We start from the raw sequence: 23,269 nt of genomic DNA, 5'->3' as shown, positions 1-23,269 counted from the left end.
CCTCCATTCATGACTTCTACAAGCCTGGGCCTTTCTGGACAGTGGCCAGTAGCCAGAGGCCCCAGCCCCAGCCACTGCATGCTGAGAACTTGCCACTATGTCCACTCCCAGCCTCACTACATGCTGTCCCTCAGTCCAGGACTCCTGCTAAACAGGTACTTACCTCAAAACTTTACAGAGCCTCCCTCGGGCACTGACCTCATATGCTGTCACTCAGATCCCGGCCCTGCCCTTTTGTCTGTGCTGTCGCTTTGCTCTGGTTCCGCCCTGGCACCTTCACACTGTTGCTGCTATCCAGGCCCACCTACATGTGCTGTCACTCATCTCTAGCCCCACCCACCCCACACCCATGTGCTGTCATTCAGACCTAGCCCTACCCAGACCCCGCCTTGGCCCCGCCCCGTCTCACACGTGCAGTCCCTCGGCCCGCTGCCCAGGCACTTGCGCTGTCACTCAGCCCAGAGCTCTCCGCGTGGGGGTAGAAGCGCCACCGTCCCACTGGCCGCCCAGTCTGTCACTTGCCCACGGCTCTTCGGCGGCTGTCCCGATGGGTTCTGCTCTACTCTTCGCCCTCGTGCTGCTCGCCCAGGTAAGCTTGTGAGCTCTGGTGCATCCCTGCCTCTAGCGTTGGGATAGCTTTTCCTGGGGCCACCGGCCTGAAGTGTCTTTGGGAGACCCCAGAGCTGCGGCCTGCAGTGTCCAGGGTGGGCCACACTCTCTGGTGCATTGTAGGAAAGAGTGACCTGCACTTGGGGGCTTCCAGAGAGAGGGTGACGGACCTCTCCTGCACACCAGTGAGCGGAATGGGGACCCTCTCCGAGGCACAGAGAATACCCATGGGGCTGTACCCGTGGGGCTGTACCCGTGGGGCTGTCCCGTCAGAACGGAAGTGTACCACAAGTGTCTCCTGGAGCCTCCCAGAGTCTAGGGGTGAGCAATCTTGTGAGATTCTTGTATTCCAGAGTGTGGTACAGAGAGAAGAGGCAGGAAGCCCACAGTATCTGTAAACCTCCCAACTGTGACATGAGTGTGTCTTGGTGTCTGAGTCCTTGCCCCACGATCCTGGCCAGCAGGAGTACCTGCTGTTCTGCCCTCCAGGACCTAGGACTCTGGAGCAAATAACTCCAGACCAGAGCAGCCCAACACACATTCACTTTACACTGCCTGTACCTGACCAGAACAGGTACAGAGGCTGTGCCTCTGTGTCTGCCTGGCGATGTAGTGGCTTGTGGTCTCCAGATCTTTCAGGCCCAGGTACCCAGTCTTCCTAGCATGGCACAAGGAAGTGTGGGAAAAGCCCAGGTCCCCAGTGTTTCCTGCTGTTGGCACTCCCCAGAACGGCTGTGGATGGCCCTAAACTGGGCCAGGACGGGGGATGTGAATTCTGTGGCCCTGCCAGTGCCCACTGCTGTGGAGATGGCAACAGGGCTGTGGCCAGCCCCTACACCCCAGAGGCAACAGGTGGCAAGCACAAAGGACTGCTGTGGTTCGAGAGTGATCAGCCAGCACAGCCTATGTGTGTGTGTGTTGGGGGGGGGGGGCGGGTCCATCCCTTCCGGGAACACTCTTTCACGACTTTCTTAGTCCCCTCAAATTCCCACAAGCCTTGCAGCTCTGCTCAAGTTTCAGTCCCTGGCAGCTGATGGGCGCCTGGCCAGAAAGACCCTCCAGCAGCTGGCCCCGGGCTTTAGCGCTGCATCTCCAACCACCTCCACCCCTAGCCTTGGGGGGCCCGTGTGCACATCTGCTAGGCTACCTAAAACCCAGCAGCCCTCTAGACCTTACCTAGAACCCCCTGACCCATCAGAAGCCCCTCCTGTATACCCTGCGCTGGGATCGGCTCTCCACTGCCCATGGTCACAGCATTTTTCACCAGCACGCTCAAGGCTGCAGGGCGGGTAGTGTTGGGTAGAATTCCTCTCCTCCTCCCTCCCCAAGCCTCCCCTCTCTGTTGCACTACTGCAACTGCAGAACACCCCTCCCCCAGGCATCTGGAGGCCCCAGGAGTCAGGTGGGGGCAGGGACGCACCCCTGAGGCCTGGCCTCCTGAACTTGCTTCACAACAGCACTCAAATTAGCTCCTACACAAGGGGACTTGCTCCTGCCCACCAGCGTGTGTGCACACCTCCTCACCACCAGCGTGTGTGCACACCTCCCCACCACCGCTCAGCTTTCACGCTTCTGTCTGCTCTGTCCACATGCACGGGTCCTGAAGTGGCCTTCTGGTCATTGCTGCCTCCTTTTCTTTCTTTTTGTTTTTTCGAGACAGGGTTTCTCTGTGTAGCCCTCGCTATCCTGGATTCATTAGTTAGACCAGGCTGGCCTGGAACTCACAGAGCTCCGCCTGCCTCTGCCTCCCGAGTGCTGGGATCACAGGCTGGCTTCCTGCCTCCTCCTCCCCGGGCTTTTCCCTGGTCCTCTGGCAGAGCAGCTCTGTCTTGGGCTCCTCAGGTTGGGGGAGGAAGTGAGCACTGCATGGATCTACACCTCGCTCCTTGGCCTCCCTACCCAGGTTCCCCCAGAATCTGAGCTTCTTGAACTCCAGGGCAGCACCAGGGGTTGGATTGTGTTCAGAACTGGTCCCCATCATGTCTCTAATTCTACCTGCTCAGGATGCTGAACCAGGAAGACCACAAAATCATGGCTAGCCTGGGAAATTTAAGACTACCTTGCCTCAGCTGAGCGTGGTGGCCCACGCCTTTAATCTCAGCAGAGGCAGGCGGATCGCTGTGAGTTTGAGGCCAGCGTAGTCTACAAAGCAAGTCTGGGAAAGCTAGGGGTACATAGAGAACCCTGTCCCCCCACCTCCCAAACAAAAAACAAAACCAAACAGACAAAAAGAATACCTTGCCTCAAAAGAAAAATAAAAGCATCGTGGGAAGTAAGCAGAACATGTGCCTAGCATGGTTGAGGCCTGAGTTCTAATGCCAGTGTCATACACACATTACTTATAGTAATAGTAAAGCCGCCCCCCCCCCACCCCGCTTGGCCCCTGCACTTGGGCTTTAATCTTTCCAGTTGCTGGTCCTGAGCTGGGTTGGAGGGGAGCATCATAGCCCAGAGACAGCCGCCTCACTTTTGTCTGAGGAACCAAGGAAGCCACGCGGCCTCAAAAGGAAAGATGGGCTTCAGTAGTACCTCACAGGAGTGTGGGGGAGCTATTTACTGAGTCTGTGAAAAGGGCCCCACCTCCAGCAGGTCCAGCCTGCAGTGTCAGGCTGCGCTGTCAGGCAGGCAGGGCCAGTCTGATGGGACAGAACAGCTGCCTGTCTGCCCCCTCCCCGTTCTCCTCTGATGGCTGCAGCAGCTGGACAGGGTGGTCCCACAGTGGGAATGCGGGGCCACTCTAGGCCAGGCCAACAGCTGGCCTCATTCCTGGCATGCTGGCTGTCCAGGAATGAAGTGGCCACGGATTCCAGCCTGTGGGAGGTGTGCAGGCCTGAGAAGCCTGTGAAAAGTCAGTGCAGGGGCTTGCTGCACCCCCCCCCCCACATGCCTGCCTCCGCCCTGGAAGCCATTAGCTCTGCCAAGATGACCTCGCTCTCATGGCCAGAGAACTTGGGTCTTCCCAGTCAGTCTTCACCAGAGGACTGTCACTAGAACCTCTGCCCAGGATCAGTGCAGGGGAGTGCAGGGGGGACCACACAGCCCTCACCTTGGCCACTGGCAATGGTTGATGCTGTTGCCATTGGTAGTTTTTGTTTTTGTTTTTGTTTTATTTTGTTTTGTTTTGAGACAGGGTTTCTCTGTGTAGCCTTGACTGTCCTGGACTCACTTTGTAGACCAGGCTGGCCTCGAACTCACAAAGATCCATTTGTCTCTGCCTCCCAAGTGCTGGGATTAAAGGCATGTGCCACCTCCGCCTGGCGTCATCGGTAGTTTTGATAAGCCTCTTGCTTGGCCAAAGCACACACTCCATGCATGGCAGGACCCCTGCAGCTCCTTGGCGTGGGGTCAGGAAAGACCCCAGAGGTTAGTTGACTAAAGAGTGGGTTCAGATCTGTGCCTCAAGAGTTCTCTAGGACTTTACAACTTTTGTCTGTGGTCATCCTTAGTCAAGAGCAGCCCTGGGATGAGGTGGGACACACTGGATATTTACTGTGAGAAGTGAGTCTGTGACTATTTCCTGTCTAGCTTGGTATGGGGGGTGGAGGGGCACAGGACAGTAGCGAGTGTAGGAGCCACCTTCCGCAAAATCACCTTCCAGGTGCCGCCTTCCTTGTCCTCTATCTTGGATGTGGGAGCCTCTGAGCTGGCTATGGCCATGTGGCCTTGTCCCAAGCCCTGGATGTCCTCGCTTCCCAAGGAGGCCCCCAGCCTTGCCTCCAGCCTGCCACGTCTTCTGGGAGACGGGTAGGGTGAGAGACATAGGACGGGCTACATAAATGCCTCTCAAAAGCCGGAAGCTGCCTGTGGCCTGTCCATTGGGCGCCCACTCACACCACTGCAGCCTCTGATCTGGGCATGGGACCCTGCCAAGGCATTGTGGTTCTGTGACCTTGTGAACTTGGGCTGTGGACAGGCCAGGGACCCACGGTTCCCATGCCCTGCCTTGACCACACCCGGTCAGTGCCAGGGCCATGGGCACTGGCGGGGGGAGCAGGACTAGGAGGAGGGTGGAAGGTCTTCCCAGGCCACAGGGGCTTCAAAGAGCCTGGAACTCCCATTCGCAGCAGGCCTGACAGGCCCTGTGGTGCCATCTCTGCTTTGGACAACTGTCTCAGCCTCACTCAACCGATCTCGGAGCCAGGAGCTAAGGTGCTTTCCCTGTCCATACCTAGGTGTCATGAAGAGCCCCAGGTCCCGACCCACGTGCTATCCTGAGGGGGGAAGACAGAGCCAGGCGTGCCCCCAAATCAGCCCTCGGGTACATTTCAGAGCCTGCCATTAAGCTCCGGCAAAAGCCCCTGTGTCCATGGAGGCTGTAGCCCAGGTTCCCCATGCCAGGCAGGCAGGTGTGTGCCCGGCAGGGACTCCACCCTGACCTAGAAGTGGCTTTGCATGCTGGCGTTGGCATTGTTTTAAGGCCAAGCTGCCATCTGTAAGGACAGAGCTGCCCAGGCAGGACTCTGGTCCCCCTAAACCCATCCTCCCATCTTGAACAGGGTCCCCTGCACTCTGAACCCCAAGACCAAGTGATGGAGGTGGCCTCAGCTGCCATGAGGGGCTGTAGAATTGATGGCCAGGGCCCCACTAGTAGGATGGGAAGAGGGGCTCCCTGCATGGTTCCTCAGTCAGCTGGGGAAACAAGCCAGAGAGGAGGCTGAGCCAAAGCCTTTGGTCCCCAAGCCGGCTATGTGCAGGTGCCCACAGGGCCACTACCTTCCTGGGCTTTGGGCATCCATCTGTGCTGCAGAAAGACATGGAAAGGCTGAAATCTACGTGCCTGGCTGGCTGGCTGGCTGGCTGCTCTCTCCTTGCTGCCCTTAGAGCATGCCCCCTCACCGCACCCCAAACAGCGGCCGTCTTTTCCTCCTGTGAGCGCCAGCCTCCACTGACCCACTGACCACAGATCCAGCTGAAGTAGAAGCCAGGGGCCCTGGGTAGCCACCAAGCAACTCCACAGGGGGGAAGCCATCCACTCAGGAGCAGGGAGTCATGGGAGCTGATGGATGCTGAGGGAGACATGGTGCCAGTATGGCCCAGTGTAAGCCTCCCTGCGTGTTAAGTCCTGCTCACACAATTCCTCCATAACGCTTAAATTTACTCATTTTTATGTGCTTTGCCTGCTGTCTGTGTACATGCCACATGCATGCAGTACCTGAGGAGGCCAGAAGAGCGTGTCAGACCCCCACCCCCACCCCCACCCCCACCCCAGGCCTGAAGTTACAGGTGGCTGTTAGCCACCACGTGTGTTCTGGAAATCAAACCTGGTGCTCTACAAGAGCAATAAATGGTTTTAAACACTGAACTCTCTCTCCAGCCTCCGCATGACCTTCTTACAGAGAGAACCGGGTGCCTGCTTGCTGGTCCCTACCAGGGCCTCTTAGCTCCCTTGATTGGGGCGGAGCCGAGCGAGAGTTTCCCTAGGTGTTGGCACATGGTGAGCATTAAGAGTGAAAGCTGTGATGGGCTGTCCTTGGAGCCCCCATCCGTCATTCTGAGGAAGGTAGTTGGGGACACTGAGGAAAAGATGGGGCCCTGACTACTTGGGAACCATGCTGAGGGTGGGGCTGGCACATTCAATGCTGTTTGGCACATCTGTGTGGTGGTGGTCCTCCACACTCCCAGGACTACCCAGCAGTCTTCCTCCCTCATGGACAGCCCAAGGCTCTGTCCCAGGAAGGGATAAGGTGACCCCAAACAGGGAGGTCTCTGCAGGCAGCTACATATGGAGGGAACGCATGCGAAGTAGAGGTGGGAGTACAGGGCTAGCTTTAGCTACATAGTGAGTTTGGGGCCAGCCTGGGCTACATAAGACAAAAACAAACCACAAAACAGAGAGCAGTCTGAGCTGAGGGCAGTTGGAAGTCTGAACCCTTCCCACCCAGGTGGTTGTGCACAACAACCGCTCCTGACTGAGCTTTCATAGGGAGGAGCCCTTGGTCTCAACCTTGCCAAGGCTAGGCACACTTCTAATAGCCGAGGTTAGGCACACTTCTAATAGCGGACACCTGGTACAGCAGAGTGAGCTGCTGGCCCCGAGCAGTTGCTTACGTTGACCAGAAGAAGACTGCATGAAAAGTGTCACTCTGCTTTTTAATCGTGTCCTCTGAGACTGCACCTGTGGACAGACTCAGACAATGACACTTTGTGGGAGGCACCACTCTGCAGGACGGAGTCTCTAGGAAGGGAGCAAAAGGCATGCTGCAGCCAGCAAGACAGCTCAGCGGGGAAAGGGGTTTGCCTCAAAGATCCAAGTGAGTCCCCAGAACCCACCTAGTGGAAGGAGAGAACTGACCTCTGACCTCCACACATGTGTCTCTCTGCCCCCAAAATAAATGTGAGCAGCCCCCTGAGGGGGAGACTGAGATCTCCCAAGCCTTGCCCATGGCCCCTAGGCCAGGCTAGCAAGGGATCTGAAGGATGGGCACCTCTGCTTGCCCTGAGCCCTCTTGTGGGTCTGAGGGAGAGCAGCCAAGAACAGCCACAGCTGCTAAAACATCTCCAAACCCAGCAGTCCCCATGTGCTGGAGCCCAGGCCATCACTTCCTGCCAGGCTGTATCCCCGCCGAGCACTGGCCGCACAGCTCCCCAGCCTCCCGGAAGCCTGAGGTTTTGTTTCTAACCAACATATGCTGTGGAAGATGAGGTCAGCATGTGGCCAACATACACACCCATCATGGCGGCCTCTGCCAGGCTGTGCTTTGGGGTAAGCGGTCTCTCAGGAATGCCAGCTGAGCCAGTGTTCACAAGTCCCCAAAGCCCTCAGTTCTCAGCCCCTCTCCAAATGAAGGCACAGGACAAGGAGCAATTGGCAGATGGGTCACTCTGGGTGAGACCCATTCGGAAATTGGAGGTGGAACACCTGTGAGAGCTAGGAAGGTACCAGAAGGTTAGGGGTGCCTTTTCGGAGCTGCCATGCATTCTGCCATGTACTTGATAGATTAGTCTCTTCTGTGGGCCTTGGTTTCCCCCTCTGTGGGGTGAGGCTATTTGTGATCATAAACTGGTAATGGCAGTGGATTTTTGTGGAGAATGGGACTCACAATGTTCCCTCTGTGTTTAGAGACTTGGCTTCATCTGTCTGCAGTCACACAATGCCCAACTGCTTTCTTTTTTCTTTTCTTGTTTTTTTTTCTTTCTTTCTTCCTTTCTTTCTTTTTCTAAGACAAGGTTTTTCTACCCTGGCTGTCCTGGAACTTGCTCTATAGACCAGGCTGGGGTTTTTGTTGTTGTTGTTGTTGTTGTTTTTAGAATTATTTGTTTGTTTATTTATTTATTATGTATAAAATGTTCTGTCTGTATGTGTACCTGCCCTCCAGAAGAGAGCACCAGATGTCATTATAAATGGTGATGAGCCTCCATGTCGTTGCTGGGAATTGAACTCAGGACCACTGAAAAAGCAGACAGTGCTCTTAACTCTGAGTCATCTCTCCAGCCCTGACCAGGCTGGTCTTGAATCAAAGAGATCCACCTGCCTCTTGAGTGCTGGGATTAAAGGTGTGCGCCACCACTGCTGGGCCGTTTTTTTTCTTTAAATTACATTTATTTATTGTGGTGGGAGCCTGCACATATCACGTGGTGATCAGAGTACAACTTATGGGAGTCAGTCCTTTCTCCTATGGCCTCTAGAGAGCACGCTCAGGTTATCCGACTTGGGAGCAAGTGTCTTTATGGACTGAGCTGTCTCTGGCTCAGCACATCTATGTGTCACTGCCAGTCTCCCAGGTGTGATGAGGAAGAAAGAAGCCTACCCACAAATCCGGGTTTCCAGGACTGAGACCCAGTGACGAGAGTCGCACACGTATTGCGTAGGCTGTCTTTTTCCCTGCCACCCTCTCAGTTGAGCCGTACAGCAAGCCCTGTGCCACCTGTGTCTGTGGCTCAGCCCAGTGCCTGGCATCTGTAGGAATGTCTTCCTTGGCCCTGCACCATACCCCAGTCCTTGTCACAGACCAGGCTGGCCAGCCAGGGAGGTCACAGTCACTAAGTCCCACTCTACAGTGCAGCTGAGATGGCTCTTGGTTGCCCTCCACCGCCCGGAGATCTGGGAGCTTGGGCATTCCTTCTTCAAAGCAATTTCGAGACGTTGCATGGGGCGCCCTGAGCATGGCCTCTCTGTTCACACAGAAGACAGGCGCACAGGAGCCATCACTCTTGAGTTCCCTGGCCCAGTTTCTCGAAGTGTTTGAAATCAAGCCCCAGGCCTGGTGGCGGAGTTGTGTGCATGGCTGCCTTGGGTCGCGAGGGTGACTGTGTCAGGCAAGGGTTGGGCACAGAAGCTTAGGGCCATCCCCTCACTTTTTTGTTTTGTTTTGTTTTTTTAAGACAGGGTTTCTCTGTGCAGCCTTGGCTGTCCTGGACTCGCTTTGTAGACCAGGCTGGCCTCGAACTCACAGTGATCTGCCTGCCTCTGCCTCCAAGTGCTGGGATTAAAGGCGTGCGCCACCATGCCTGGCCCTCCCCTCACTTCTAATAAAAGCAGGCACTGTTACCATTAACTTGTGACATTCAAGCTGTGCTGCTGAGGTGGGACACATGTCACCTCCCCCTCTAACTCAGTGGCCCCACTTCTGACTGAGTCCCTGGCTCCGCCAGCTGCTGCCCATCCTCCTGGGCCCTCACTCCCAGGAAGCAAGAGTCGCCCTCTGGGCCCTTTCCTAGACCCTGTTGGCACCTGACCTCTCAGGGATCTCGCATTGCCTCCAACCAGCCAATAAACGATCTCTACCGCTAGGGATCTGATGACGCTGTGGGCATGACGTCATCCTGTTGCCCCTGTATCCTGTATGACTGTGTCCCATCTGTTTTAGAGCCTTGGCCTGTTCTGGGCAGTCCCTGAGCCAGAGCCTAGCACCCTGTACCCCTGGCGCCGGGCACCAGCCCCAGGCCGTGTGCGGAGAGCCTGGGTCATCCCACCCATCAGTGTGTCTGAGAACCACAAACGCCTCCCCTACCCACTGGTGCAGGTAAGAAAAGTGGGGGGGATGGGATGTCCCTATAGGCCCCCCATTTCTTAAAGATCCCCTTGGATCTTGTCCCATCTGCTGACAGGAGCTGGCTATAGAGCCCAGGAAGGACTCTCCCACTTTGTCACTCTGAGTTTCTTTGCTGGGACAAAAGCAGGGCTCCCATACTTGGGCCACAGCACCGAGCTACTCCAGTGAACATGCTCCCAGGCTATAGGCCCCTGGAAGGCGTGGCTTTGTTTAGTCATCACTACAGTAAGCCCATGAGGTGAATAGTCAGCCGGCTACATTCTCAGAATGTAACTGGTTCCCAGGTCCCAGGATGCCCTGCAGCTGGGCTTGAGTTTAGGGGGGTAACATGTTGAGCTTTAGAGCCTTGGACCTCTGCTCACCTAGCTGGGGAGGAACATGAAGGTGTCGGGGTGCCCTCTGGCCCTCACCAAGCCCCACTCCTGTCCCACAGATCAAGTCTGATAAACAGCAACTTGGCAGTGTCATCTACAGCATCCAGGGGCCCGGTGTGGACGAAGAGCCCCGAAATGTCTTCTCCATCGACAAGTTCACTGGGAGGGTGTACCTCAATGCCACTCTGGACCGTGAGAAGACAGACCGCTTCAGGGTAGGGCGTGGTGGGAAGCCAGGGTCCTCCCCACTGCTCCGGCCTTTGTTTCCCACCTGGCATGTGCCAAGCCAGGAGCTTCCAAAGCAAGACCTGGTCCCCACATGTGAGGATTCAGTGTCTGGGATCGTGTCCCCCACTTAATACAGGGGCACCTTGGGGCCATGAAGTGGGGCTGGGTGGTCCTTGGGAGGGCAAAGCATCGTCTCAACTGCTGAGATGATATGGCAGCCAGTTCTCCCTGGATCCAGGTTCTGTTTGGTGAACAGGTGTGTCATGAAGAATTCCCAAATAGTGTTAGTGTCAGCAGCAGCAGCAGCAAGTGAGCTGAGGTGGGCCAACAACAGTGTTGGGATTCCGGAAGGGAGGCGAGACTCCCATTGAGATGGGCACAAGGTCAAGAGATGAGCCAGGACTGCCTTTGGGTTCTCTGCAAACAGCCATCTGCCAGGCTGAGATGCAGTGTGCTGGCCTAACATGCACAGGCCCCGGGGTTCAATCCTCAGCATGGCTGGATGATAGATAGATAGATAGATAGATGATAGATAGATAGATAGATAGATAGATAGATGATAGATAGATAGATAGATGATAGAGAGATAGATAGATGATAGATAGATAGATAGATAGATAGATAGATAGACAGACAGACAGACAGACAGACAGATAGACAGACAGACAGACAATAGAGCTTTTCCTAGAGTTATAGGCCTGTGATCCTTAGGAGGCTGGGGCAGGAGGGACAAGTTTGTAGCCAGCCTGGACTACATAGCAGACACCTGTCACAAAAATAAAACCAAGCAAAACCTCTAGAAATTTGTTTACTGTAGCCAGGACCCTGTAGGCTGCATTCTATCTGGGCCAAGGCAGGGTAACTCCCTACCTCCATGTTTCCAGGACCAAGAGTTCTGTTACATCCATGAGAGAGTCTTCCAAACTAAGAGGCCACTATGGCACTCTTACCAAGGAATCCACTAGATCATTTATTTTCTAAAGATTTTTTATTTATTATGTATACAGTGTTCTGCCTGCACATACACCCACAGGCCAGAAGAGGGCACCAGATCACATTACAGATGGTTGTGAGCCACCATGTGGTTGCTGGCAATTGAACTCAGACCTTTGGAACAACAGTCTTAACCTCTGAGCCATCTCTCCAGCCCCCGCACTAGATAATTTTAAAAATGTGATTCACAACATCTTGTTGTGTGTCTCTAGCTGGGTCTGACCTCACCATCTTCCTGTTTCTGCCCCCCTGAGTGTTTGGAAATTATGCCATGCCATTCTCGAAAAAAAAAGCAGGTTAAAATGTCAGCTGCACCAGGCATGGTGGTGCATGTCTGTAATCCTAGCACTTGGGAGGCAGAGGCAGGTGGATTGCTGTGAGTTGGAGTCCAGGACAGCCAAGGCTACACAGAGAAACCCTGTCTCGAAAAAAAAAAAAAGGTGTCAGCTTATATGAAATCCTATTCCAAAAAAATTAAATGAATAAAGCCAGGCATTGTGGGGCTGGAGAGCTGGCTCCAAAGGTTAAGAGCACTGACTGTTCTTCCAAAGGTCCTGAGTTCAATTCCCAGCAACCACATGGTGGCTCACAACCATCTGTAATGAGATCTGGTGCCCTCTTCTGGCATGCAGGCAGACATGTAGGCAGAACACTGTAAACATAATAAATAAATAAATAAATAAATAAATCTCTTTTTTAAAAAGCAGCCAAGCATTGTGCAGATCTCTGTGAGTTTGAGGGCAGCCTGGTCTACATAGCAAGTCTCAGGACACCAGAGAGACCCTATCTTTAAAAAAAAAAAAGAAGCTGGGCACACTTCTTTTTTGCCAGCACTTGGGAGGCAGAGGCAGGCTGAGCCAAGGCTACACAGAGAAACCCTATGTTGAAAAACCAAAAAGAAAGGAAGAAAAAAAAAAAAGAAAGGAAGGAAGGAAGAAAAACAAATGAACTAAATTTTGACAGGAGCCAAATTCACAGAGAAAAGGAGACAAACCTAGAACTTTAGTAAGAACATTACTTCATCCATGCAATGATGTGATGAGCATCCTGGTAGCCAAGGAGAGAGAGGAAAGTTGTAGCGTAGGTGCTGGGAGAAAGCAGCCTCCATTCACATAAGGTTGCGTGCCTCCAGCACATGGCCCGCCCCCACGTGTCCCTGGCCGTGTGCGGCCCACAGGCACTTGCTGTTCCTTTTACATAGCTGTAGGAGCCACAGAGCCAGCCCTTGCCCTCTGTTTGTTCAGCTAAGGGCCTTTGCCCTGGACTTGGGTGGCTCTACCCTGGAGGACCCCACGGACCTGGAGATTGTTGTGGTGGATCAAAATGACAACCGGCCAGCCTTCACACAGGATGTGTTCAGAGGCCGAATCCTGGAGGGTGCCATCCCAGGTGAGGAGGGAGCCCAGGGTGGGGCTTCAGAAGGTCCAAGTGCAGAATTCCACACAGCCAAGAGCTTAAGGGGCTAGAGACACATCCCCAAGTGTGCTTGCCTGCCGTGCCAGCTTCATCCCTAGCTCTGCAGAATTGACAACCTAAAGGTCAGGTGTAGAAACCAGTCTTGGCGCTGGGCGTGGTGGCACACACCTTTAATCCCAGCACTCGGGAGGCAGAGGCAGGTGGATTACTGTGAATTGGAGGCCAGCCTGGTCTACAAAGCAAGTCCAGGACAGCCAAGGCTACACAGAGAAACTCTGTCTCAAAAGCCAAAAAAAAAAAAAAAAAAAAAAAAAAGAGAGAGAAAAGAAAAGAAAAAAGAAAGAAAGAAAGAAACCAGTCTCAGCCAGGTGTGGTGGCGCACGCCTTTTATCCCAGCACTCAGGAGGCAGAGGCAGGTGGATCTCTGTGAGTTCGAGGCCAATCTGGTCTACAAAAGCGAGTCCAGGATAGCCAGGACTGTTCCACAGAGAAATCCTGTCTCAAATAAATAAATAAAATTTAAGAGAGAGAGAGAGAGAGAGAGAGAGAGAGAGAGAGAGAGAGAGAGAGAGAGAGGAACCAGTCCTCTTTGCAGCCTCATGTCCATATGAATTTGACCTGCACAGAAAGGCTTCTGGGTGGCTGTTTGAGTTGTTCGTCCCCGTTTCATGGCAGTGAACTTTGCATAATATGAAGCTTACCATTTCAGCCCTATTTAGTGACTCCATGGAGCCATGAGCTTTCCCTGGCATGTTTTTATCCCCTGAAAGAAACCCCACAGCCCAGGCAGCTCTCCTATGGCTGCTGCTTGGTCACAGACTGTCGTGGAGGCACATGGGAAACGGAACCTGAGTTTAAGGTTGTTTTCAGTTACCTAACCAATCTGAGGCTAGCCTTGACTACATGAGACTCTACCCTTGCCCCTGGTGCCCCTCCAAAATCACACCCCAGCCCTGTCCTTCCTTAGCTGGCTGGCTGGGCAGTGGCAGGCATGTCCACTCACCCTCTCTTCCTCACTGCCCGTTGCCAGCGTGTCCAAACCTGGACTAGGTGACAGTTTCAGGAAGCCCAAGCCGCACGAACACAGAGTGTCGCCCTGTTTGCAGCTCGGGGTCATTCTATTCCATCTCATTTTACTCACGATGCAGGATTTAAGGTAACAGTGGACATTTGCCTGTAGCCTTTATTCTGACAGGAAAGTCTAAATCAATTCCCACGTGCCCATTGCAGGGAGCTCGTGACCAGTTTAACCCTTCTCTGCCTTCTCCCTCCACTGCTTGGTTGTAGACTGGATGCTGGGCATTCTTACGATGGCAGTGTGTTCTGAAAACTCCCTGTAATTACCAAAGTGAGGAAATCGGTGCACATGCCACACAGTGTGGTGTCTACTGACCTCACCTAGCCGCAGCTTCCATAGTGAGGAGTCATAAGGACGGGGACAGCTGGGTCAGCTGTCCTTGTACCACAGCCTTTCCTCCCCTTTTTTTTTTTTTTTTTTTTTTTTTTGGTTTTTTGAGACAGGGTTTCTCTGTGTAGCCTTGGCTGTCCTGAACTCACTTTGTAGACCAGGCTGGCCTCGAACTCACAGCGATCCGCCTGCCTCTGCCTCCCGAGTGCTGGGATTAAAGGCGTGCGCCACCACGCCCGGCCCTCCTCCTTTTTCTTTATCAGGCTCTTTTCTTTTTTTTTTTATTTTTAATTTTTATTTTTTTATTTTGGTTTTTCGAGACAGGGTTTCTCTGTGTAGCCTTGGCTGTCCTGGACTCACTTTGTAGACCATGCTGGCCTCAAACTCACAGAGATCCGCCTGCTTCTGCCTCCTGAGTGCTGGGATTAAAGGCGTGTGCCACCACTGCCTGGCCCTCTTTTCTTTTTTAAAATTTTTTATTTTATTTTTTAAGGTTTATTTCTTTATTACATATACAGTATTCTGCCTGCATGTACACCTGCACACCAGAAGAGGGACCCAGATCACATTATAGGTGGTTGTGAGCCACCATGTGGTTGCTGGGAATTGAACTCAGGACCTCTGGAAGAGCAGCCAGAGTGCTCTTAATGGCTGAGCCATCTCTCCAGCCTGCAGGCTTTTTTCTTTCTGACTCTCTTCTCCCTAATTTTGCCATCTCTCCTTGTGTGATTCCCACCTCCACCAGGCCCCTGCAGTTCGCGGTCCTTATAATCTCCTGGAGCGGCCTGCCCGCCCTGGGGCTGGTTACCTATAGCAGGGAGGGTTGGTGTGTGGGTGGATGTGTGTTGAGTGGGGTGAGGCTGGCTTGAGTTCTGTCCCAGTCACCGTTCCTGGGTGTTTTTATTTCTCTCTTCCTGGCCGGCATGCCCAGGGCTTTTCTGCCTGTCTGTCCTTCCCAGCAGGGGTGCCCTTGAAGGCCGTGGAGGTAGCCTCGGCTCTATTCTATCCCTTTTTGATGGTAGAAGTCTAGCACCAGGGCACAAATACTGTCTCACAGTCCCAGCCCAGACTGCATGTCTCTCAGTGTGCCTTGCTTCCCCTGTCACTTCAGCTCCTCACAGAGTCCTTTGTGGCCCTCCCTTGGTGCCACAGCAATGGGACAGAACTGACCTCCTGCTCCCCAGGCAGCTTCTCGCTGTCTCCTGAGGTGTTTGTGAGACATTTATTTTCTTCTGTGTTGATTTGAAGTGCGGCATTTCTTATTTTTATTATCTTATGTGTGTGTGTGTGAGCGTTTGTCTGTGCACCATGTGCCTGCAAGTTGCTTTGAGGCCGGAAAAGGGCATCAGACCCCCTGGGACTGACGCTATGGATGCTGTGAATTGCCAGGTGCATGCTAGACCTTAAGCCTGGGTCCTCTGGAAGAAGAGCTCTTACCTTCCGAGCCATTGCTCTAGTCCCTGGAATTATGATTTTTTGCTGTCACACTCTGATGTTCCATGCACCTGGGAAATGTGCTTGTGTCTGAATATACACACATCCCGACATGTGCACGTGTGGACATGACACGTGAACTCATATGAGTCACAGCACACCAGTTCCGGCTCCTGGCGATCCCTCTGTTTCCACGTCAGCTCAAGGGTCCCTTCCCAGCATTCTGCAGCCCTTCTCTGCTGGGGACACTGGCTCCTCATGCCTGCATGAACTCACCTGCTTGCTAGGGAACACTCATACAGCACAGGACTGGTAATCGGAATCCCGTGGCCAGGAAGCCTGCTGGACACCTGTGGCTTCGTCCTAGGGGCCAGTGCTATGCATAACTCATCTGGTCAGGAGCTTCTGCCTGTGCCAGGCAGACTGGAAGCACTGGCTGGCATTTGCTACAGTATGTCCAAGAAACCATATCACAGGTGAGCTAGCCAAGAGCGTGAGACACGCGCTTCCCAGAAGTTTGTCCTCCCAGCCCGACCCACACTACTGCCTCAATATCCTTACACCTGTTCTGTGCTGAGGGAAAGTGAGTGACAGGTGAAGAGGAGCCATCCGTGTGCTGGGGCCTCGACCAGCAGCGCCTTTCAATTGTCACAGCTTCCCTACAGCTAGCACCTTGGAGGCTGCTAGGTGCCTGCTTTGCTCTGTACCCATATATTTGTGTAGCCCTTACCTGGGCTGGTGTCACCACCTTATTGGAGGGCTCAAGGCAGCCTGAGTATCCCAATGGGCTTACCACTTTGACCTGGTACATTAGTTCCACTTGCTGACCTGCCATCTGGGAGAAGACATATTGTCTCTCCACCGAGATCCTAGAGCACTTCTCAACCCTGTATAGGCAAGGCAGCGGGAGTGCCCTGGACTTGAGGCTGGTATACTCTGTCAGCCCCAGTGACACAAACAGTAGTGAAAGCGGCTGTTCACTCTGTGCACACTGGGAGCACTGCCCACCACCAGGGCGCCAGACCACACCCGGCCCGTGGTGGCTAGCCGCATCTCTCCCTGTCCTCCCCAGGAACCTTCGTAACCAGGGCTGAGGCTACAGATGCCGACGATCCGGAGACAGACAATGCAGCACTCAGGTTTTCCATCCTGGGACAGGGAAGCCCCGAGTTCTTCAGCATTGACGAGCACACCGGAGAGATCCGCACAGTGCAAGTGGGGCTAGACCGCGAGGTGAGGCTACCCCATGGAAAACTGAGGGCCTGGGGCCGGGTCTCCACATCTGGGCTCCTCACAGGGCAGGGCCTTCCAGCCTGTCAGCCTCCCTGGTCCTTCTTTGCTGGTGCTGTAACCCCTGAGCCAGTCACTTAGGCCTGGAAGACACCTCTGAGCCTCAACTATGCAGCTGCCCCTGGGTGTCCCTGCCACTGTAGGCGGCTCTGCCACCATCCTAAAATGGTTGTCCATAAGTTTCTCCTAAGTTCGTGTCACATCACCCCCAGGTGGCCGCTGTGTATAACCTGACCCTGCAGGTGGCGGACATGTCCGGAGATGGCCTCACCGCCACAGCCTTGGCCGTCATCTCCATAGATGACATCAATGACAACGCCCCCGAGTTCACCAAGGATGAGGTGCCGCCTCCCCACCCCCACCCCAGGGCTGCCTTTCCCTTGTAGGTTCCAATAGGGGGGCTCTGTAGGGGCTGGGGGGGGGGGCTTCACAGCTTGGAGAAGAGCAGTGCTTGAAATAAATGGGCCCCAGGGACATAGATTACACGGGAGGGTCCTTAGAGGAAACCAGCCGCATGCTGTCCTCGGCGTCCTCAGCCCAGAGAGTCAGTCTCCTGGGCGCTTGCTGTGTGAGGAGAAGAGTTGGCCCAATATCCAGGAACAGCGGCAGCAGGTAGATCAGTGGCTCAGGAAAAGACAAACCAGTGATGTGCCCTGTGGTGAGCGGCAGTGGGGAGCAAGGAAGGTACCCTGAGGCATAGGGCCAGGCACTCTGATGATCCCTACTACCCAGTGGGCCAACCTGGTAAATAACGGGCTGGCATCTCCCAGTTCTTCATGGAGGCTGCAGAGGCCGTCAGTGGAGTGGACGTTGGACGGCTCGAGGTGGAGGACAGGGACCTGCCTGGTTCCCCTAACTGGGTGGCCAGGTTCACCATCCTGGAAGGCGATCCTGATGGACAGTTCAAGATCTACACAGACCCCAAGACCAACGAAGGTGTGCTGTCTGTTGTCAAGGTGAGCCATGCCTCTGTCGCGTGAGTCCCCTCAGCTGCAATCTGTCACAGGCCTCTTTCCACGGCAGCTGCAGCTTGAGCCGTCCTGGGTTCCTTCCTGGGATGACCGTGCTAGCTGCCATCCTGGGGTTAGGGCACAGGATGGATGCCGTCCGGCAGAGCTGGGCAGCAGGAGACATCCACAGAATTTCACTGCTGCAAACTTCTCCACATTTTAAAGTAAAACTGCGCCAGCACGAGCCCCATTCCTACCAGAGAAACGAGGGCCACGTGTACAAATACACACGTAGACAATCACATATGAACACATAGATGCGTTTGAAGATTTATCGCAAGAAACTGGCCAGACAATTTGAGGCAGGCTGGGGGTCTTGAGAGAGAATGTCTTGCATGCTGCTCCTGAGACCTGCATAGCGGTGACGGCCATGAACCAAAATGGTGGCCCCTCTGCTTATCGTCAGCTGGTGCAGAGACCGCCGTTGCTGACTAACACGTGACACTGCCACACCGCACTCAACAAATCCATCTGGAGCAACAGGAATTCGTCTCTTTACCTGTTAATACTTGAGCCTTGCATAGTGTTGTCGTGTCAGGGTTTGAAGGGGGAAGAAGGAAAGATGGGCTCTCTGGACAGCCCTGGGGAAAGGCTCTCCAAGCAAGGCAGCACTTGGGATCTCAGCCGTCTCTGCCGCCCTTCCATAGGCCCTGGACTATGAGAGCCGGGAGCAATATGAGCTCCGAGTGTCTGTGCAGAATGAGGCCCCACTGCAGGCAGCTGCCCCCCGGGCCCGGCGGGGCCAGACCAGAGTCAGTGTGTGGGTTCAGGACACCAATGAGGCGCCAGTGTTTCCGGAGAACCCACTGAGGACAAGCATAGCCGAAGGAGCCCCCCCAGGCACCACCGTGGCCACCTTCTCTGCCAGAGACCCTGATACACAGCAGCTGCAGAGAGTGAGGTGAGGCGTCCTGGGATCTTGGGAAGTTGGGGGGAGGGGGGAGTCTGGCAGAGGGATCAGTGGCTCCATTACCACCGATGGTACCTCTGCGTTCTGAGGGTGAAAGAGAAAGGCCAGTGATGTGCATCACTGAGCGTCTGTGGGGTACCGAGTCCCTCGGACTATGTGTGCATGTGGTCTGAGCGCACCCCATAGAGCAGGACTGGACTCCCACAGGGACACCTAGTCCAAGACTGCTTTTAGCCAGCCTCCACTGTGGACCTGTCCACTTTCTGCACCAAGCTCTAATGTCTTATGTTCACCATTAGTCCCAAGCCTGGCAGTGTTCCCATGTGTCCCCATGGTGCCAGCTCTGAGCAGGGCAGAGTACAGGCTGCCAGTTGCCGAGGGGCCCTGGGCGGCAGCACACCGCATGTGCAGCTGGATCAGTAACTAGCGTGGGGGCGGCGGCTGGCAAGATGGCTCAGTGGGTTAAGCTCGCTGCCAAGCCTCACCACCTAAGCTCATTTCCTGAAACCCACCCGGTTGGAGGAGAGAGTTGATTCCTACACTGCTTTTACCTCTTGTGCGTCATGGTGTGCATGCGCACACACAAATAAATAAATGTAAAAATATTTAAAATCTAAAATGAAGTAAAGAAAACAGAGTTAGCTTGGGGCTGGGAGGCCTCAAAGGCTGAATGCTAGGTAATCACAGCACCTGTCAATCACATGAGGAGGTGTATATGAAATGTGTTTGTATCGACTGTATATACATGTATGTATATGCAACACGTATTGTATATGTAGATTGACCCCATATCTGGGTGTCTTGGGGAGGTCACCCCACGTCTCCCCTTTCCACCAACAGCTATTCCAAGGACTATGACCCAGAAGATTGGCTGCAAGTGGATGGGGCCACAGGCAGGATCCGGACCCAGCGAGTGCTGAGCCCTGCTTCCCCATTTTTGAAGGACGGCTGGTACAGGGCTATCATCCTAGCCTTGGACAACGGTGAGGGGGACAGGTGGTGGCCCTGGCGCTTCCCTGAGTGGACCGACAGGGCAGGCTGTTGGCTGAGGCATAAGCTTATCCGCTCTCCCTTGCTCCCAGCCATGCCACCCAGCACAGCCACAGGCACCCTGTCCATTGAGATCTTAGAAGTCAACGACCACGCCCCCCTCCTGGCCCCTCCTCCATCCGGCAGCCTGTGCAGCGAACCAGACCAGGGCCCTGGCCTCCTCTTGGGTGCCACGGATGAGGACCTGCCCCCGCACGGCGCCCCCTTCCATTTCCAGCTGAACCCTGGGGTCCCAGACCTCAGCCGGAACTGGAGCCTCAGCCAGATTAACGGTGAGCTGCCCCCCCCCAACCCGACCCCCCCAATCCTGAGAACTAGGAGATAGGCAGACATTGCGCCATGACTACATCCTTGGGCCGGGCCAGGGTTACTGCCCGCAGAGCCCAAAGGGTAGATGGGGAAACTGACAGCCACGACTCTGGTTCTCCCTGGGAGGGAGGGCGCTATTTTGGAGCCTCTGCTGACCACGCTGCACTTTCTGCAGTGAGCCATGCTCGCTTGCGGCTCCGACATCAGGTCTCTGAGGGCCTGCACCGCCTGAGCCTGCTGCTCCAGGACTCGGGGGAGCCACCCCAGCAGCGAGAACAAATGCTGAATGTCACAGTGTGTCGCTGTGGGTCCGATGGTGCTTGCCTGCCTGGGGCCGCTGCACTGCGAGCAGGAGGTGTGGGTGTCAGCCTGGGCGCCCTAGTCACTGTGCTGGCCAGCACTGTGGTCCTGCTCGGTGAGTCCTCAGCCCCACCCTGTCCCCGGTTGGTCCCTTTCCTGAACTGCCTCCTCTCGGAGCCCACGCGCCAGCCGGTCTCTTGGCTTCCACAGTTCTCATCCTGCTTGCTGCGCTCCGCACGCGGTTCCGAGGGCGGTCACGGGGCAAGAGCCTGTTGCATGGGCCACAAGAGGACCTTCGCGACAACATCCTTAACTACGATGAGCAGGGAGGTGGGGAGGAGGACCAGGTAAGGAGAGAAGAGTGGTGACTTAGACTCATTGAGCCCCGGGAAGGGGCCCCCCCGAATGCCCACCAGTGCCCCCTAGAAGGCCCTCTGGCAACCAGGAGGTCCCTGCTCCGGACTTAACTGCTTACTTTGCTCACAGGACGCTTATGATATAAACCAGTTGCGCCACCCAGTGGAACCAAGAGCCACCAGCCGCTCTTTGGCCAGGCCAGCCCTGCGCAGGGATGCCCCCTTCAGCTACGCGCCACAGCCACATCGAGCGCTTCCTACCAGCCCATCTGACATCGCCAACTTCATCAGTGATGTAGGTGCCCTGGGGGCAGACCACACAGTGGGCCACATGCATGCTTGTGTGCACACACGCACATGCGCACAAACACACCCACATCCAGCCCCTGCTCCCAATCCCCATGCTACAGGCTGTCAGGGGATCAGCTCACCAGCAGGACCCTGGCTGAGCCTTTAGGAAAGCCCCGGAGGGTGAGTGAGCAGGTCGGCCAGGCACTTCTCAAGCACTGTGGGCGAGAGTGGAACATAAGCAGCCACATGGCCAGAGAAGGCTAGCTAGCACTGGCCTTCCCAGATCGCTTCCTGTCCCTCGGCGAGGCTTACCCGTGCACGGTTCCTGACCTCTGTCTTTGCGTTTACTATGATGAGGTGGAGGCAGCGCTTGTGTTGTCATCATCTGGAAAAAGCATCCGTTTAAACTGCATAAACAACTGCTGGTTACACAACAGGATCAGAATGTGGGGTGGATGGCTGGGTCGGGCCATGCAGGGAATCCCCTGTTAACAGGCCTGTCCATATGGCCCAGAGGAAGCTCCCAGCAAACCGGGGGCACCCTGGGAGGGCTGATCCTAGTGCAGGTACTTGGAGCCGCTGCCTCTGAGGGGTGGGTAGGTTGAGGAGCCCTGACGACAAGGAGACAGCTTCTCTCCATCCTGACTGGGAAAGGCTGGAGGAAGCGGAACCTTCTCTGCTAGCCCACTCTGCACCGGGAGATGGGCTGCATCCCCGGCCCTCGTAAGCGAGGTTCCCTTCTGGGGCAGTGGCTGAGGCAGACCTAGGCCTGGCAGTGGCTGAGCCCCCAGAGGGATCTCGGATTGCCTCTGAGTGGTTCTGAGGTCTGTGGGCTTTTCCCCAGGGCTTGGAGGCTGCAGACAGCGACCCCAGCGTGCCTCCCTATGACACGGCTCTCATCTACGACTACGAGGGAGATGGTTCTGTGGCGGGGACACTGAGCTCCATCCTGTCCAGTCTGGGAGATGAAGACCAGGACTATGATTTCCTGCGGGACTGGGGCCCTCGCTTTGCCAGGCTGGCAGACATGTACGGCCATCAGTGAGAACCAGAGCCATGGGGAGATCACTGTCTAGATACGGCCAGTTGGCCCGACCAAAGGGGCATTCTCCTGGGACACACACTCAGAAATACTATGCGGGTCAACAGGACCTCCCATCCTCGGCTCCATGGCAGATAGTCTCACCGAGGCATCTCTATGGCTCCAGGGGAGGACTGAGTCAGGGGTGGTGGTCGGAGAGCCTGGAATAGGCAACCGTTCCAGAACTCTCCCGCCGGGGTGAGGAAGCCCTGGGGGATGCACGCCCCATCTTTGTCTCCCACTTGTGAACTCTTGCCTCTGTATGAAAGCAGGAGTCTAAGGAGTGCATTGGAATTAAAAACACACTGCTCAGTGGACATGGGGGCCTGTGCCACTCTCACCACAGGCTGGAGCGGTCCTTACTCCAGGCCCAGCCCAGGGAGGGACCTCAGGACCCTGCTCAGCATAGTTGGTGGAAATGAGGGGCAGCAAGCACAGATGGGGTGAGGTCAGAGTGAGGGTGTGCATATGTGTACATGCATGGGGGAGGGGCATAACACGGGTCCCGCCAACCCCCAGATTCAGACAAAGAGGACTGAGTTCTTCTGTTGTCCTTATCCCCAGTGGGTCTGGCCAGCGAGGAGACCAGGCACCCCTCACCTCCCCTGCTCACTCTGACTCCTGGTCTTTGTGGGGTGATATGTCTGCCCCATCGCTAGTTATCCCTGCTCTGGGCATCTGAAATGCTCAGCTATGTCCTTTGTCCCAGTTTTAGGGGCTGCTGGGTGAGAAACTGTGTTACTCAGAGTGGCTAGGTAGGGAAGTGATGGAAGAGGTGGGTGTCCTTCAGCAACTTGGGTGACCCCTGTAGAATTCAGTGTCGGAGGATAGGGAAGCAAGGACCATGTGGCTCCTACTGTGTAAGAGGTGTCCCCTTGGGACTAGTGTACATCTGATGGGTTAGGTGACACACTACAATCTGGATGTCACTGGGTAATTCCAAGGACAGGCCTCAGCAGAGCCCACAATTAGAATTTAAGGGAAACTTCTCTGGGTAGCCCTGGCTGTCCTGGACTCACTTTGTAGACCAGGCTGGCCTCGAACTCACAGCGATCCTTCTGCCTCTGCCTCCCGAGTACTGGGATTACAGGCGTGCGCCACCACACCCGGCCCACATCCTGGTCTTTTCATCAGAAACTAGGTGGTTCTCCTCAGCATCCTGCTATCCTGTGGAGCCTCCCGGCTCTCTGCTGTGCTGCTTCCCTGCCCCTAAGCCT

General features: G+C 55.0%; 1 protein-coding gene across 2 annotated transcripts; it reads left to right on the top strand.

Moving 5' to 3' along the window:
- Nucleotides 1-458: 458 nt before the first annotated feature.
- Nucleotides 459-22,397, top strand: CDH15 (cadherin 15). Of its 2 annotated transcripts, XM_084756310.1 has the most exons (14): nt 459-589; nt 9,417-9,572; nt 10,036-10,191; nt 12,442-12,586; nt 16,528-16,688; nt 16,958-17,086; nt 17,516-17,701; nt 18,403-18,656; nt 19,506-19,648; nt 19,748-19,987; nt 20,200-20,439; nt 20,535-20,671; nt 20,811-20,975; nt 21,816-22,397. In XM_084756310.1, the coding sequence occupies exons 1-14, from the start codon at nt 548-550 to the stop codon at nt 22,014-22,016; spliced, it is 2,355 nt and encodes a 784-aa protein (XP_084612436.1). In that variant the 5' UTR covers nt 459-547; the 3' UTR covers nt 22,017-22,397. The 2 variants fall into 2 exon arrangements, with proteins under 2 accessions (XP_084612436.1, XP_084612435.1); XM_084756309.1 differs by having other exon boundaries at nt 19,506-19,987.
- Nucleotides 22,398-23,269: the final 872 nt, after the last annotated feature.

The sequence above is a fragment of the Acomys minous genome, assembly GCF_964271855.1.
Source record: "Acomys minous genome assembly, chromosome: 14".
Taxonomy (NCBI): domain Eukaryota; kingdom Metazoa; phylum Chordata; class Mammalia; order Rodentia; family Muridae; genus Acomys; species Acomys minous.
The sequence above is the reverse complement of the archived record's forward strand: the minus strand, read 5'-3'. Positions and strand labels throughout refer to the sequence as shown.

Coding starts and splice junctions, on each gene's coding strand:
- CDH15 (XM_084756309.1), top strand. CDS start 548: ATGGGTTCTGCTCTACTCTTCGCCCTCGTGCTGCTCGCCCAG. Junction 19,988..20,199: donor GAGCCTCAGCCAGATTAACG/GTGAGCTGCCCC, acceptor CACTTTCTGCAG/TGAGCCATGCTCGCTTGCGG. Junction 20,440..20,534: donor CAGCACTGTGGTCCTGCTCG/GTGAGTCCTCAG, acceptor TGGCTTCCACAG/TTCTCATCCTGCTTGCTGCG.